Source organism: Mobula birostris, chromosome 5, assembly GCF_030028105.1.
Source record: "Mobula birostris isolate sMobBir1 chromosome 5, sMobBir1.hap1, whole genome shotgun sequence".
In the NCBI taxonomy this organism is placed as follows: domain Eukaryota; kingdom Metazoa; phylum Chordata; class Chondrichthyes; order Myliobatiformes; family Myliobatidae; genus Mobula; species Mobula birostris.
Window position 1 is genome coordinate 100778486 of NC_092374.1, and position 18172 is coordinate 100796657.

The window sequence follows — 18172 nt, forward strand, 5'->3', positions numbered from 1 at the left end:
ATCTTAATCTGAATATAGGGTTAGTAGAGAAAATAAAAAGGGCCCATTTTAAGAGAAAAGTCAAAAGTGCACACTGGAGCTCACTTCATTCATCAACCTCCTCTGAGTGTCGCCAGCCTTCGGACGCTCGCTCCCAGTCCACTCCATCCGGTGGTCTACCAGCTCTCTCCACACGCGTCTTCCTTCTCTCGCCGACAAAAGACTGCGAAAATCTCTCTTCCAGACTCACAAGAAAGAACATTTCTCTCACTGGATAGGCCCCCCACATTCCAAGCCCCATTATCTCTAGTCATAACCCAAACATTGCTGCTACAGAGAAACCATTACATTAGCAGTGAAACCTTACAGCGTGTTACATTGGCTTTATGGTGCCTTTTCTCCCATACACAACAGAATATGCGATTTCTTTAGTAATTGGTACGTGTATATACTGTTTGTCTATTGTATTTAAGGTAGATAACTTTTGTTTATTTTGCAACATGGTTGTAACTACATTGTCACATTCTAATTCACGTGTATTCCTAAGTTAACCATGTGGGTAATTAAAGATGGTATGTTCTGGTGGGGTTCATCGCTCTCAGAAGCAGTGAGAGAAATCGGAGCTATCCGGAGTTCACACTGGACAAAAATACTACAAAGCTATTGTTGTGTTTTCTAGTAGGTATCTTTTTGTAAATATTGGCATTTTATTTTCACCATTTTTGCTAATTTTTGTAAGTTTGTTTTTGGCACATCTAATAAACACTCTTGCACTAAAGTGCTAAGTGACTACAGCATTTTTCCCTTGGTCATAACCCACCATTTAACAATGTGTTATGAGGAAAGGTTGAGCTAGGGCTTTTCTCTTTGGAACAAAGGAGGGTGAGACGTGACTGAATAGAGAAGTATAAGATGATAAAAATGGTCAGCCAGAGTCTTTTTTCCAGGTGGGTAATGGCTAACACAAGGGGGCATAATTTTAAGGGTGAATGGAAGAAAGTATAGGGGGAATGGCAGATGTAGTATTTTGTACGCAGAGAGATGTGTAAAGCGTGATGATAGAGGTGGATAAATTAGAAACATTTAAGAACCTCTTAGATAGGCATATGGATGATAGAAAAAAACTGGACTCAATATACTCAATGACTCAGCCTATTGTCTGGGACAATGAATTCCACAAATTCACCATCCTTTGGCTAAAGAAATTCCTCCTCATCTGTTCTAAAGGGATACCCTCCTATTGAGGTTGTGACCGCTGGTTCTAACCTCCCCCCACTATAGGAAACATCTTCTGCACATCCTATCTAGGCCTTTCAATATTCGATAGGTTTCAATGAAATACATCGGCCCTCGGGCTGCTACTGCAAAAAGCTAATTTACATGGACTTCATATGTAGTTTATATATGCCTGTGATAACAAACATGAACTGGAATGCTATTGTTTGATGCTGTTGCATTAAGCATCTGTGTACTGCTCCAGTCCCTGACCACATTCCACACAGATTAGTTTTATTTGTCACATGAACATTTGTCACAAACATACAGTGAAATGAGTTGTTTTGCACCAACAATCAACAAAGTCCAATGAAGTGTTTGGGTGCAATCCGCAAATGTCACCACACTTCCGGTATCAACCTAGCACGTCTACAGTCTACGAACTCTAACCTGTACACCTTTGGAATGTGGGAGGAAACCAGAGTTCTACTGTTTAATAAAATGTATCTTTATTTCTTTTACATTCACCTTCAGGGTAAGGAGTAAAGTGGTGGCACAAAAACAAATTACTTAATACATCGCTCGTGAGCTGTGCTTGATCACCACATGGCCCTCGGAATCTTGTGTGAATAGTGGAGAGAATGTGGTATCATCCTCAGAGAGCGATTTACACAGAGCATAGTCCGAACCAGACATTCCAATATGTGGGGGACTACTGACCCCACTGTGACCTTTGGAAAGGATCCTGTTTTTCCTGTTCCGGTGGGAGATCACTCGGTTCCCCTGTGAATCTTGGCTGAACAAATCGGACAGCTCACACTGGTCACCGAGCAGCTCTCGACACTTCATAAAAGCCACGGGTTTGTCATGCAGTGCACTTGGACACTGCAGGAGGTAAGTATTTCCCAAAGGCATCGGGGCCCTTTTCAGAAGTGGTTGATACAGGTCATTCCTTTTTCCAGTGAAACAAGACATAGGTTCGAAGATATTTTCCTTGTTGTTTAGAAATGAACTGTTGCCCCGGTCTGGTTTGGGTAAAAGCACTGCCTTCCTTTCCAATAGGCCCCGTGCTCTGCTTACAATGCACTGTGTCACGGTGAGAGAGCCCAACAGCTCAGATCCAAAACTTTCTGCGCACAGTGTTTCAGAGTCGGCACGAGGATGGACTCCCTGGTCCAGCCCGGAATTGACAGCAGCGGACGGTGCTGACCTCCTGTGTGAAATCACTCTTCTGCCTTGTGAATCCTGAGTAAAGCCATGATGGGTACTGTCAATAAGGCCTTTGATGGATGCTGTGTCTTCCCCTGGAGTACTGGACTGCAACCCACTTGTCACACCATCAGTTTTACAAAAGGACAGCTGTGTTCGATGTAACATCCGTGAAGCCTGCTCATCTGAGCCAGATTTGATGCATGTAGTGGTGGGAGGGCAAATGTTCCCCACTGTGCCATGGCAGACCTCTGTCAATGTAGTTGGCCTCATCTCCTTGCCATTCGTCTGAGTGCCACAGTCAAGGCCAAATGCACACAGATCTGCATCAACAATCACCTCAGGTTGATCTATAAGAGTTTCTTCTTCACTGGTGCTGGGGAATGGTAAGGCAGTAAGGGAATGGTCCACCGCCTGCAGGTTAGAGGTATATGCGGTGCTCCTAGTGTTACCTACGATGCACAGATAAAGAATCAGGTTCATTATAAACACAAGAAATTCTGCAGATGCTGTAAATCCAGAGCAACACACACAAAAATGCTGTGGAACTCAGCAGGTCAGGCAGCATCTATGCAGATGAATAAAGAGTCACCGTTTCAGGCCAAGACCAAAAACGTCAAATGTTTATTGCTGCCTGACCTGCTAAGATCCTCCAGTATTTTGTGTTATAATCACTGCCTTACATGATATGAAATTTGTTGTTCTGTGGCAGCAGTAGAGAGCAGACATAAAATTATAAATTACAAAATAAACAGTGCAGAAAATGGGTAGTGCTCATTTGACTAGAGAAGTATAATGATGGAAAGGAAGGAGCTGCTTGTGAATCATTGAGTATGGGTCCTCAGGCTCCCATACCTCTTCCATGACAGTAATAACAAGGAGAGGACATGCTTTGGATGGTGAGGGTTCTTAGCGAAGGGTGTCGCCTTCTTGAGGCACCGCCTCTCGATAATGTCCTCAGTGGTGGGGAAGGCTATGCTTCTGCTAGAGCTGGCTGAGCAGCCCCTTGCAATCCTCTAATAACCAGATTGAGCACTGTGACAAGAATACACATAGATTAAGATGTGGCTGTCCTGTGCTGGCACCAGTGGGATCAGCAGTTGGTCTGCCACCTGTCTTCAGGAGAGAGAGATAGGAAAACAATGGAGCAGCATTTGGAGATGTTAATGAAGGGACGGGAGAGAGAGCTGTCTGGAGCGGCTCCCCCTTTGAACCCTGAACTGTTTGAAGTGATGACAGGCGATACCCCAGCAGGGGGATAAAAAGGGACAGGTTTGCTAAGGCGACACACACGACACCCGAGGTAACAAGACCCTGGAAGTGGTGCGTCTCCCACAAGTCGGTGGGAAGTACCGGGCCATAAACGCACAGGGTGGAAAGGCACGATCGGCCGGAACCTGGTGTGTGTCCACCCTTGCCTGAGTGCCAGGTTCAGCGCAGGGAAACGATCGTATCTGGAAACGGAGGGGTCACGGTCGGTGACCTCAGATGACATCACAAAGGACTCGCCCGAAAGCTGACTGTGAAGGTCTGTCCGGAAACCTTGAATATTCATTCGTTTGCTCTCTCTCCCCCCGCCCCCCACTGTCCATCGCCACGGCAGCGATTACTGCGAACTGAACTGAACTAAATTGAACTGAACTTTGTGTTACTTTGAAACTGGTCATTTACCTCTAGACAACGATAGAGCCTGATTAATCCTGTTATCTTAATTCTGTGTACATGTATGTTTATCATTGCTGAACTGTTGCATTTATTATCCTTTTGATTAGAGTACTGAGTTGCTTGTTTCTTTAATAAAACTTTCTTAGTTCTAGTAATCCAGACTCCAACTGAGTGATCCATTTCTGCTGGTTTGGCAACCCAGTTACGGGGTACGTAACAGCACCATGTAGAGAATTAAGGACTGTGACAGCACAAGAGAAGGTGTAGAATGCAGAGGTTTAGGAGAAGAGACTTCAGACGCTGAAATGTGGGCCAACAAACAATCTGTTGGAAGAACTCAACGGGTTGAGCAGCATCTGTGGGAGGAAGGGAATTGTTGACATTTTGCATGAAATTCCCCACCCCACCAGAGATACTGCTCAACCTGCTGAGTTTATCCAGCTGATGGTAAGGTTACACTCCTGAGAAGTGGTTGCCTCGGTTGAGGGTGCATTCCTTCAGAACAAGAATAAAGGCAAAATTACTGTTCCACCATTCCATCATGGCTGATTCATTATCCCTCTCACCTCCACTCTCCTGCCTTCTCCCTGTAACCTTTGACGTCCTGATTAATCAAGAACCTATCAACCTCTGTCTTAAGTATACCCAATGACTTGCCTGCATAGCCTTCTGTTGCAATGTATTCCAGATACACCACTCTCTGACTGAAGAAATTTTTCCTCATCTCCGTTCTAAATGGATGTCCCTCAATTCTGAGGCAGTGCCCTCAGGTCCTAGATTCCCCCACTAGTAGGGGACAGAGGGTCCAGTGAGATGGAGGAACTGAGCGAAATACATGTTAGTAGGGAAGTGGTGTTAGGTAAATTGAAGGGATTGAAGGCAGATAAATCCCCAGGGCCAGATGGTCTGCATCCTAGAGTGCTTAAGGAAGTAGCCCAAGAAATAGTGGATGCATTAGTGATAATTTTTCAAAACTCATTAGATTCTGGACTAGTTCCTGAGGATTGGAGGGTGGCTAATGTAACTCCACTTTTTAAAAAAGGAGGGAGAGAGAAACCGGGGAATTATAGACCGGTTAGCCTAACGTCGGTGGTGGGGAAACTGCTGGAGTCAGTTGTCAAGGATGTGATAACAGCACATTTGGAAAGCGGTGAAATGATCGGACAAAGTCAGCATGGATTTGTGAAAGGAAAATCATGTCTGACGAATCTCATAGAATTTTTTGAGGATGTAACTAGTAGAGTGGATAGGGGAGAACCAGTGGATGTGGTATATTTGGATTTTCAAAAGGCTTTTGACAAGGTCCCACACAGGAGATTAGTGTGCAAACTTAAAGCACACGGTATTGGGGGTAAGGTATTGGTGTGGGTGGAGAATTGGTTAGCAGACAGGAAGCAAAGAGTGGGAATAAACGGGACCTTTTCAGAATGGCAGGCGGTGACTAGTGGGGTACCGCAAGGCTCAGTGCTGGGACCCTAGTTGTTTACAATATATATTAATGACTTGGATGAGGGAATTAAATGCAGCATCTCCAAGTTTGCGGATGACACGAAGCTGGGTGGCAGTGTTAGCTGTGAGGAGGATGCTAAGAGGATGCAGGTTGACTTAGATAGGTTGGGTGAGTGGGCAAATTCATGGCAGATGCAATTTAATGTGGATAAATGTGAAGTTATCCACTTTGGTGGCAAAAATAGGAAAACAGATTATTATCTGAATGGTGGCCGATTAGGAAAAGGGGAGGTGCAATGTGACCTGGGTGTCATTATACACCAGTCATTGAAAGTGGGCATGCAGGTACAGCAGGCGGTGAAAAAGGCGAATGGTATGTTGGCATTTATAGCGAGAGGATTCGAGTACAGGAGCAGGGAGGTACTACTGCAGTTGTACAAGGCCTTGGTGAGACCACACCTGGAGTATTGTGTGCAGTTTTGGTCCCCTAATCTGAGGAAAGACATCCTTGCCATAGAGGGAGTACAAAGAAGGTTCACCAGATTGATTCCTGGGATGGCAGGACTTTCATATGAAGAAAGACTGGATGAACTGGGCTTGTACACGTTGGAATTTAGAAGATTGAGGGGGGATCTGATTGAAACGTATAAGATCCTAAAGGGATTGGACAGGCTAGCTGCAGGAAGATTGTTCCCGATGTTGGGGAAGTCCAGAACGAGGGGCCACAGTTTGAGGATAGAGGGGAAGCCTTTTAGGACCGAGATTAGGAAAAACTTCTTCACACAGAGAGTGGTGAATCTGTGAAATTCTCTGCCACAGGAAACAGTTGAGGCCAGTTCATTGGCTACATTTAAGAGGGAGTTAGATATGGCCCTTGTGGCTACGGGGGTCAGGGGGTATGGAGGGAAGGATGGGGCGGGGTTCTGAGTTGGATGATCAGCCATGATCATAATAAATGGCGGTACAGGTTCGAAGGGCCGAATGGCCTACTCCTGCACCTATTTTCTATGTTTTCTATTGGAAGCAGCCTCCCCACGTCCACTCTATCCAGACCTTTCAATATTCTATGTTTCAATGAGATCTCCCCTCATTCTTCTGAACTCCAGCAAGTATAGGCAGCCATCAAACACTCCTCATATGTTAACCTATTAATTCCTGGGATCATTCTTGTGAACCTCCTCTGGTCTCTCTCCAATATTAGCACATCCTTTCTTAGCCAAGTGGCCTAAGTGTGGTCTGACCAATAGAAACATAGAAAATAGGTGCAGTAGGCCATTCAGCCCTTCAAGCCTGCACTGCCATTCAGTATGATCATGGCTGATCATCCAACTCAGAACCCTGTACCAGCCTTCCCTCCATACCCCCTGATCCCTTTAGCCACAAGGACCATATCTAACTCCCTCTTAAATATAGCCAGTGAACTGGCCCCAACTGTTTCCTGTGGCAGAGAATTCCACAGATTCACCACTCTCTGTGTGAAGAAGTTTTTCCTCATCTTGGTCCTAAAAGGCTTCCCCTTTATCCTCAAACCGTGACCCCTCGTTCTGGACTTCCCCAACATCGGGAACAATCTTCCTGCATCTAGCCTGTCCAATCCCTTTAGGATTTTATACGTTTCAATAAGATCCCCCCTCAATATTCTAAATTCCAGAGAGTACAAGCCCAGTTCATCCAGTCTTTCTTCATATGAAAGTCCTGCCATCCCAGGAATCAATCTGGTGAACCTTCTTTGTACTCCCTCTATGGCAAGGATGTCTTTCCTCAGATTAGGGGACCAAAACTGCACACAATACTCCAGGTGTGGTCTCACCAAGGCCTTGTACAACTGCAGTAGTACCTCCCTGCTCCTGTACTCGAATCCTCTTGCTATGAATGCCAGCATACCATTCGCCTTTTTCACCGCCTGCTGTACCTGCATGCCCACTTTCAATGACTGGTGTATAATGACACCCAGGTCTCGTTGCACCTCGTCTTTTCCTAATCGGCCACCAAAGTGGATAACTTCACATTTATCCACATTAAATTGCATCTGCCATGAATTTGTCCACTCACCTAACCTATCCAAGTCACCCTGCATCCTCTTAGCATCTTTGCACACTAATCTCCTGTGTGGGACCTTGTCGAAAGCCTTTTGAAAATCCAAATATACCACATCCACTGGATCTCCCTTATCCACTCTACTAGTCACATCCTCAAAAAATTTTATGAGATTCGTCAGGCATGATTTTCCTTTCACAAATCCATGCTGACTTTGTCCGATGATTTCACCGCTTTCCAAATGTGCTGTTATCACATCTTTGGTAACTGACTCTAGCATTTTCCCCACCACCGATGTTAGGCTAACCGGTCTATAATTCCCCAGTTTCTCTCTCCCTCCTTTTTTAAAAAGCGGGGTTATAATAGCCACCCTCCAATCCTCAGGAACTAGTCCAGAATCTAAAGAGTTTTGAAAAATTATCACTAATGCAACCACTATTTCTTGGGCTACTTCCTTAAGCACTCTGAGATGCAGACCATCTGGCCCTGGGGATTTATCTGCCTTATAAAACCCTGGCATTATATCCTTGCTTTTGTAATTTAGTCCTCTTGAAATAAATCTGACATTGCATTTGGCTTCCTTACCACCAACTCAACTTCAAGTTAACCTTTAGGGAATCCTGCACAAGGACTCCAAAGTCCCTCTGCACCTCTATTTTTGAATTTTCTCTCCATTTACAAAATAGTCCTCACGTTTATTCCTTCCACCAAAGTGCATGACCATGCACTTCCCTCTGCCACTTCTTTGCCAGTCCCCCAATCTGTCTAAGTCCTTCTACAGACACCCTGCTACCTCAACACTACCTGCCCCTCCACTATCTTCATATCGTCTGCAGATGTGGCCACAAAGCCATCTATTCCTTCAGCCAAATCATTGACGTATGTGAAAAGAAGTAGCCCAAACACCGACCCATGCATTACTAGTTAACGGCAGCTGTCCAGAGAAGGCTTCCTTTATTCCCACTCTTTGCCTCCTGCAAGGCAGCCAATCTTCTATCCATTTTAGTACCTTTCCTGTAATACCAGCGGCCCTCATTCTGTTATGCAGCCTCATGTTCAGCATCTTGTCAAAGACCTTCTGAAAATCCAAATAAACAACTCTCTTTTGTCCATCCTGCCTCTTACTTCCTCAAAATTCCAACAGATTTGTCAGGCAAGATTTCCCCTTAAGGAAACCATGCTGACTTTGGCCTATTTTGACATGTCTCCAAGTACCCTGAAATTTCATCCTTAATAATAGATTCCAACATCTTTCCAACCACTGAACTGACCTATAATTTCCTTTCTTCTGTCTCTGTTGTAGTTAGGGATCCTCCTGGAAAGAGTGATCACAGTATGATTGAGTTTCTCATATAAATGGAGGGTGCAATAATCCGATCTAAAATCAGTATATTATGCCTAAACGAGGGAGACTACAATGGGATGAGAGAAGTTGATTAGGGTAGACTGGGAACACAGGCTATATGGTTGGATGGTTGAGGAACAGTGGAAGACTTTCAAAGAGATTTTTCACATTGCTCAACAAAAGTATATTACAGTTAAAAGCAAGGACAGCAAGCATGGGGACAGCCAGCCATGGATAACTAAGTAAATAAAGGAAAGCATCAAACTAAAAGCTCGTGCATACAAAGTCGCCAAGAGTAGTGGGAAACTAGAAGATTGGGAAAAACTTTAAAAAGCAACAAAGAACCACTAAGCAAGCAATAAAGAAAGATAAGATAGATTATGAAAATAACTAGCACAAAATATAAAAACGGATAGAAAACGTTTTTATAATTATATAAAGCGGAAAAGGGTGGCCAAAGTGAACGCAAGTCCCCTGGAAGACAAGAAGGGGGAATTGATATTAGGTAATGAGGAAACGGCAGAGGCTTTGAATGACTATTTATTGTTGGTCATCACGGTGGAGGACACGTCTAACATGCCAAAAAGAGATGATACGGATGCGAAGGGAGGTGAGGACCTCAATATAATAGCTATCACTAAAGAGGTAGTGCTGAACAAACCTGTGGGCCTAAAGATAGACAAGTCCCCTGGTCCTCATAGAATGCATCCCAGGGTACTGAAAGAAATGGCAGAGGTTATAGTAGAGGCTTTGGTGATAATTTACCAAAATTTTCTGGACTCTGGACAGGTTCCAGCGCATTGGAAGAAGTGAATGTCACACCACTGTTCAAAAAATGGATGTAGGCAGATAACCATAGGCCAGTTAGTTTAACATCTGTAGTTGGGAAAAGGCTTGAAGCTATCATTAAAGAAGAAATAGCAAGGCATCTAGAAAGAAATGGATTCATCAGGCATATGCAGCATGGATTCAGCAAAGGCAGGTCCTGTTTGACAAACATGGGAGTCCTTTGAGGATATGACGAGCACAGTGGATAGAGGGGAACAGATGGATGTTATTTAAGCAACACACATCAAAGTTGCCGGTGAACGCAGCAGGCCAGGCAGCATCTCTAGGAAGAGGTACAGTCAACGTTTCAGGCGGAGACCCTTCGTCAGGACTAACTGAAAAAAGAGCTAATAAGAGATTTGAAAATGGGAGGAGGAGGAGGAGATCCAAAATGATTGGAGAAGACAGGAGGGGGAGGGTTGGAGCTAAGAGCTGGACAGGTGATTGGCAAAGGGGGTATGAGAGGATCATGGGACAGGAGGCCCAGGGAGAAGGTTGGGGGGGGGGGGAAACCCAGAGGATGGGCAAGGGGTATATTCAGAGAGACAGAGGGAGAAAAAGGAGAGTGAGAGAAAGAATGTGTGTATAAAAATAAATAACAGATGGGGTACGGGGGGAGGTGGGCATTAGCGGAAGTTAGAGAAGTCGATGTTCATGCCATCAGGTTGGAGGCTACCCAGACGGAATATAAGGTATTTACTTGGATTTCCAAAAGGTATTTGATAAGGTTCCACATAAAAGACTTATCCATAAGATAAGGATGCATAGAGTTGGGGGTTATGTATTAGCATGGATAGAGGATTGGTTAACCAATAGAAAACAGTGAGTTGACATACATGGATGTTTCTCCAGTTGGCAATCAGTGGTGAACGGTGTGCCGCAGGGGTTGGTGCTAGGTCCGCAACTGTTCACAATATACATTAACGATCTGGAAGAGGGGACCTTTGCTAATGATACTAAATTGAGTGGAAAAGCAAATTATGCAGTGGATACGTAGAGTTTGCAGAGAGATATAGATAGGTTAAGTGAGTGGGCAAGGGTTAATGGAGTATAATGTTAGTAAATGTGAGGTCATCCACTTTGGAAGGAAAAATGGAAGGTGCAGCAGGCCATCAAGAAGGTAAGTGGGATGTTGGCCTTCATTGCTAGAGGTATTGAATTTAAGAGCACGGAGGTTATGCTGCAACTGTACAGGGTACTGGTGAGGCTGCATCTGGAGTACTGCATGTTGTTCTGGTCACCTCACTTATACTTGCTTTGGAGGTGGCGCAGAGGAGGTTCACCAGGTTGATCCCAGAGATGAGGGGGTTAGACTATGAGAAGAGATTGAGTCGCTTGGGACTGTACTTGCTGGAATTCAGAAGAATAAGACGAGATCTAATAGAAACATGTAAAATTATGAAAGGGATAGATAAGATAGAGGCAGGAAAGTTGTTTCCACTGGTGAGTGAGACCAGAGCTTGGGAAATAGCCTTAAGATTCAGGGGAGTAAATTTAGGATGGAGATGAGGAGGAACTATTTTTTCCAAAGAGTGGTGAATCTGTGGAATTCTCTGCCCAATGAAACAGTGGAGGCTACCTCAGTAAATATACTTAAGACAAGATTGGATAGATTTTTGCATAGAAGGGGAATTAAGGGTTATGGGGAAAAGGCAGCTAGGTGGAGATGAGTCCATGGGCAGATCAGCCATGATCTTATTGAATGGCAGAGCAGGCTCGATAGGCCAGATGGCCTACTCCTGCTCCTATTTCTTATGTTCTTAAAGAGTGGAGTGACATCTGAAATTTTCCAGTCTAGTGATTCTTGAAAGATCATTACTGATACCTCCAAAATCTCTACAGCTACCTCTTTCAGAATCCTGGGATGTAGTCCATCTGGTCCAGGTAACTTCTCCACGTTTGGACTTTTCAGCTTCTCAAGCACCTTCTTAGTGATAGCAACGACACTCACTTCTGCCCCAACACTATCGCATTTCTGGCATTCTCCTAGTAGTCTTCCACGATGAAGACTGATACAAAATACTTATTAAATTCGTCCGCCATTTCTTTGTCCCCTAATTACTATTTCTCCAGCATCATGATATCCACTCTTGTATCTCTTACTTCTTATATATAAAAACTTTTTGGTAACCCCTTTTATATAAATGGTTAATTACCTTCATATTTCATCTTTTCTCTCTTTATGGCTTTTTCAGTTGCCTTCTGCTGGCTTTTAAAATTCCCAATTTTCTACCTGCCCACTAATTTTTGCTGTATAATATGCCCCCTCTTTTGCTTTCATGCTGTTCTTGACTTCCCTTGACAGCCATGATTGCCTCATCCTCCCTTTAGAATACTTCATCTTTGGGATACACCTTCCAAATTGCCCCCAGAAAGTCCAGCCATTGCTATAAGACCACAAGATATAGGAGAAGTAGGCCATTTGGCCCATCGAGTCTGCTCCGCAATTCAATCATAGGCTGATCCAATTCTTTCAGTCATCCTCACTCCCCTGCTTTCACCCCATACTCTTGGATGCCCTGGCTAATCAAGAACCTATCTATCTCTGCCTTAAATGCACCCAATGACTTGGCCTCCACAGCTGTTCATGCAACAAATTCCACAGATTTACCACCCTCTGACTAAAGTAATTTCTCTGCACCTCAGTTCTAAAAGGGCGTCCTTCAATCCTGAAGTTGTGCCCTCTTATCTGAGAATACCCTACATGGGAAATAACTTTGCCATATCTAATCTGTTCAGGCCTTTTAACATTCGGAATGTTTCCATGAGATCCTCCCACATTCTCCTGAACTCCAGGGAATAAAGCCCAAGAGCTGCCAGACATTACTCATAAGGTAACGCTTTCATTCCTGAATCATTCTTGTGAATCTTCTCTGAACCCACTCCAATGTCAGTATATCCTTTCTAAAATAAGGAGTCCAAAACTGCACACAATACTCCTGATAAAGTACGTAAAAGGGTGGACACTTCGTTAAACAATAGCAGCCTGTTTTTGTTATTCAATGCTGAGCAATATTTCTTCTTGAAGGTAGCCAGCTAGGGTTTTAGGATGCTCATCTCCTTGTGCAGTCATGCATAGATAGGACAGCTCCAGTCTGTTTTGTGTATGTGAAGCCATTATGTCTATTCTGTAATTTGTCTTTTTGGACTATCATGTAGTAGATAACTTGGACACCAGCCTGTCTTGTGTGGGGGTATCTGAATGAATATATCCATTCGTAGGGGTAACTGTGAGTTAGTTGGTGTTTGGGCGACTGACTAAGTGCTTTTTGTACTCGCAGTCTCTGACTGACTTCATCCAGATTCGACTTTTACACTCCAAGTGTGGTCTCACGAGTGCCTTCTAGAGCCTCAACATCACATCCCTGCTCTTATATTCTATACCTCTAGAAATGAATGCCAAAATTGCATTCGCCTTCTTCACAACCAACTCAACCTGGAGGTTAACATTTAGGGCATCTTACAAAAGGACACCCAAGTCCCTTTGCATTTCTGCAATTTGAATTATCTCCCCATCTAAATAATAGTCTGCCCGTTTATTTCTTCCACCAAAGTGCATGACCATACACTTTCCAACATTATATTTCATTTGCCACTTCTTTGCCCATTCCCCTAAAATATCTAAGTCTCTCTGCAGGCTCTCTGTTTCCACAACGCGACCCGCTCCTCCACCTATCTTTGTATTACGGGCAAATTTAGCCACAAATCCATTAATACCATAGTCCAGATCACTGACATACATCGTAAAAAGCAGCAGTCTCGACACCGATCTGTGGAACTCCACTGGCAACCGGCAGCCATCCAGAATCGGATTCTTTTATTCCCACTCTGTTTCTGCCAACTAGCCGATGCTCCACCCATGCTAGTAACTTCCTTGTAATTCCATGGGCTCTTATCTTGTTAAGCAGCCTCACGTGCGGCACCTTGTCAAAGGCCTTATGAAAATCCAAGTGCACCATGTCTACTGCATCTCCTTTGTCTACCCTACTTATAATTTCCTCAAAGAATTGCAGTAGGTTTGTCAGGCAGGATTTTCCTTTCAGTAAACCATGCTGGCTTTGGCCTATCTTGTCATGTGCCTCCAGGTACTCCGTAATCTCATCCCTAACAATCGACTCCAACAACTTCCCAACCACTGATGTCAGGCTAACAGATCTATAGTTTCCTTTCTGCTGCCTCCCACCCTTCTTAAATAGCAGAGTAACATTTGCAATTTTCCAGTCATCTGGTATAAAGCCAGAATCCATCAATTCTTAGAAGATCATTGTTAATGCCCCCGCAACCTCTCCAGCTACTTCCTTCAGAACCCAAGGGTGCATTCCATCAGGTCCAGGAGATTTATCCACCTTCAGACTATTAAGCTTCCTGAACACCTTCTCAGTCATAATTTTCACTTGCCAAACTTCACTTCCCTGACACTCTTGAATGTCCGGTATACTGCAGATGTCTTCCACTGTGAAAACTGATGCAAAATACGTATTCAGCTCCTCTCCCATCTCTACATCTCTCATTACAATACCTCCAGAGTCATTCTGTATTGGTCCTATATCGGGAGGAGAAGATGGCGGCGCGACGCAGCTTGCAGCGGCCACTCCGATGGTGATATCTGTTATCTATCAAGTAGGATGCCGTGCACAATCCTGATTTGATGGAAACAGAGGTGAGAGCACGGAGGAACATCTGGTGAAACTTCTGAAATGCCTGCTTCGCAGTTGCTGCTACTGTGTGATCCAGAATCTCCAGAGGGGAAGTTCCCAAGTCCTCGGCTTTGCTTGTTGCTTGGCGGCCAGGGCGGGGTCGAAGCGCTTGGCACAGGATGGTGCTCAGTGTTGGGGGCTCAAAGTTTTCGGACGGACTTAGAGTCCGCTGCAGTCGGGTGCTTCCAATGGTGCTGCATAGGCAAGTTTGTGGCGCTTGGAGGCTCATGGCAGGGAGAGTTTCTCCTTTCTACCATCTGCGTGAGATGATGGGGCTATCGGGATTTGAGAGTTTTTTTTAACCGTGTCCATGGTCTGCTCTTTATCAAATTACTGTATTGCTTTGCACTGTTGTAACTATATGTTATAATTATGTGGTTTTGTCAGTTTTAGTCTTGGTTTGTCCTGTGTTTCTGTGATATCTTTCTGGAGGAACATTGTATCATTTTTTAATACGGGGATTTCTAAATGACAATAAACGAGGACTGAGTGTCCTCATAATCTAATCTAATCTACCCTCGACTCTCTTTTACCCTTTATATACTTAAAAAAGTTTTCAGTATCTTCTTTGATATTTGTCACCAGCTTCCTCTCATAATTCATCTTTTCCTTCTGAATGACCTTCTTAATTTCCTTCTGCAAGTTTTTAAAAGCTCCCCAATCCTCTATCTTCCCACTAGCTCTGGCTTCCTTGTATGCCCTCCCTTTTGCTTTTACTCTGGCTCTGACTTCACCTGTCAGCCACTGTAGTGTCGTTCTTCCCTTTGAAAATTTCTTCTTATTTGGAATATATCTGTCTTGCACTTCCCTCATTTTTCGCAGGAACTCCAGCCATTGCTGCTCTGCTGTCATTCCTGCAAATGTCCCTTTCCAGTCAACTTTAGCCAGTTCCCCTCTCATGCCATTGTAATTTTCTTTATTCCACTAAAATACCGACACACTGGATTTTTCCCCCACCTCAAATTTCAATATGAACTCGATCATATTGTGATCACTGTTCCCTAACCTTAAGCTCTCTTATCACCTCCGGATCATTGCACAACACCCAATCCAGCACAGCCAATCCCCTAGTGGACTCAACAATAAGCTATTATTCTAAGGAATGTCTATTCCTTAGACATTCTGTAAGTTCTCTCTCGAGGTCCAGTAGTGACCTGGTTTTCCCAATCCACTTTCATGTTAAAATCCCCAACGATTATCATGACATTGCCTTTCTGACATGTCTTTTCTATCTCCTGCTGTAATTTGTAATCCACATCCCAGCTGCTGTTTGGAGGCCTGTATACAACTGCCAATAGGGTCCTTTTACCCTTGCCATTTCTTAGCTCAACCCATAGAGACTCTACGTCTTCCAATCCTATGTTATCTCTTTCCAATGATTTAATATTATTTCTTATACACAGAGCCACACCACCCCCTCTGCTTCCTAACCTATTTTTCTGATATTCCATATATCCTTGGACGTTCAGCTCCCAATGGCAGCCGTCCTTTAGCCAAGTTTCATGGATGGCCACAACGTCATATTTGCCAATCTGTAGCTGAATTTCAAGATCGTCCATTTTATTCCTTATGCTGCGTGCATTCAACACTCTCAGTCCAGTATTTGTTACTTTCTGTTTTAACTTCACCACGCCTCTATTGCCCTGTAACTCATGCCACTGGCTTTGATTAAGCCTAATCTCCTGCCTGTTCTTTCTATAATCTCCGTTGCACACTATCTTTGATTTATTTCTGTTTTCCTCTTCCTCAGCCCTATCACTCCGGTTCCCATCCCCCTGCCAAATTAGTTTAAACCCTCCCTAACAGATCTATTAAATGTGCCCACTAGGCTATTGGACCCTTCTGTGTTCAGGTGTAACCTGTAGTGTCCTGCCATTATCCCTGCTAGTGTCCCCCCTTCCAATCAACTTCGGCTAGCTCCTCACTCACGCCTCTGTATTCCACGCCTTCCTTTATTCCACTGTAATACTTGTAACACCCTGGTATTTCATTTTAGCAGTTCTTTAAGAGCAGCCTGTTCTGCTTTCAGCATGTTTGGGTTTGAGCTAAAGGGATTGTGATTTTCATGCTTAGGAACATAGGGTCATCTAATCAGGATGGTGGAATTGAGAGAAGGTTCTAGGGAATGCTGGGTGGAGGGGTTTTTGTGATGAACACCGGTATAGGTCAAGTTCTTTTGGGAGAAGGCAGGAGGGAAGATGGCTGAAGATGCCGTCCCTGCTGCATAAGGTGCTTTGTGCAAATGAATGGCTTCAAGGAAGAAGGACCAATACTCCTGTCCATTTGTTTGAGATGAACTTCAAGCAACATTCGAAAGCTGGTGTGTGATTTCACGCAGACCAAGGGTCCAGTGCATGAGTTAAAGACAAGTTCAAGATGAGCTCCAACTTATGTGCACATTTGGACTACGTTAACAGTAATGGGCTCTTTTATTTTTTTCTTTTTCCTAACTGTTCATTAAAGCTGACATTTGTAAATATACTTCCTTTATAATTGTATGCAGCGTACGATCTCTTATTTCTTGCCGACGGCAAATTCATGGGGGCAGTATTTACACAGTATTCACACAGATCGGGGTTCAAGAGGGTGAGACATCCCAACTTCCCAGTTTTTTTTTTGGGGGGGGGACCCAAGTCATACTGACCCTAGACATACAGAGTCTGAGAAAGGTGGTTTTCTCACCACTGAGTCCAGTGGCTGTAAGTGAGGGGCTAACAAGCTGTGTTTCTCGAAACACCTGACAAAAAAGGGTTTCATACAAATACATCTGACTTTAGCTTCTCCCTCTCAAGTTGCAGGATAAATTCTATTATATTAAGATCATTGCCTCCTAAGGATTCCTTTACCTTAATCGTCAGGTTGGAGGCTACCCAGACAGAATATAAAGTGTTTCTCCTCCACTCTGAGGGTGGCTTCATCATGGCATAAGAAGAGGCCATGGACTGACACGTTGGAATGGGAATAAGAATTGGAATTAAAATGTTTGGCACCGAGAAGTTCCGCATTTGGCAGATGGAGGTGCTCAACCAAGTGGTCCCCCAATTTGTGATTGGTCTTAAAAAATGTACAGGAAGCTGTATCAAGAGCAATGGATACAATAGATGACTCCAGCAGGTTCACAGATGAAGCATTGCTTCACCTGGAAGGATTCAAAACATATTTCATCACCATGGTTGAGTACTGAAGGAAATATGTGCTGTGGGAGGGACAGTGTCAATGGAGTGCCAACCATGGAGGGGCACTCTCTTGGGAACACTGCAGTCAGGGAGTCAGTACATCTCTTTTGAACTTACCCCTCTCACCTTAAATGCATGCCCTCTGTATTAGACATATCAACCCTGGGACAAAGATACTGCCTTTCTACTCTATCTCTGCCTCTCATAACCTTATAAACTTCTGTCAGATCTCCCCTCATCCTCTGTCCCTCCAGAGAAAACAGCCCAAGTTTGACCACACTTCAGAAGTACTTCTGTTTTGAAAACTTCCTCCTAAGTCTCTCTTGACTTATTGGTCATTGAGATCTGTATCTGATGGAATTTACAAAAACACAGGGAAGGAGTCTAATTGGGTAAAACTGAAGAGCTGATACAGACAATGGGTGACATCCTTTGGAGATCAATCAAATAGTAACGGTAAACTAAGCATCTCACCCCATCTCCCTAAACATCTTGTGAATTATTTGGCCATCAGAGAGGATGCTTTAATGGTTGAGAAAGACTGGAGAACTCTCCCACCTGACGATTTTTTA

At 44.0% G+C, this 18172-nt stretch overlaps 1 protein-coding gene across 1 annotated transcript in view; it reads right to left on the reverse strand.

The window, feature by feature from the left end:
• Window positions 1-1481: 1481 nt before the first annotated feature.
• The window catches only part of LOC140197308 (uncharacterized), a 30187-nt gene continuing 13496 nt past the window's right edge, over window positions 1482-18172 (reverse strand). The window contains exon 4 of the mRNA XM_072257250.1: window positions 1482-2855. Coding sequence (XP_072113351.1) covers window positions 1765-2855 — 1091 coding nt within the window. The 3' untranslated portion in view covers window positions 1482-1764. The remainder of the gene's footprint in view (window positions 2856-18172) is intronic.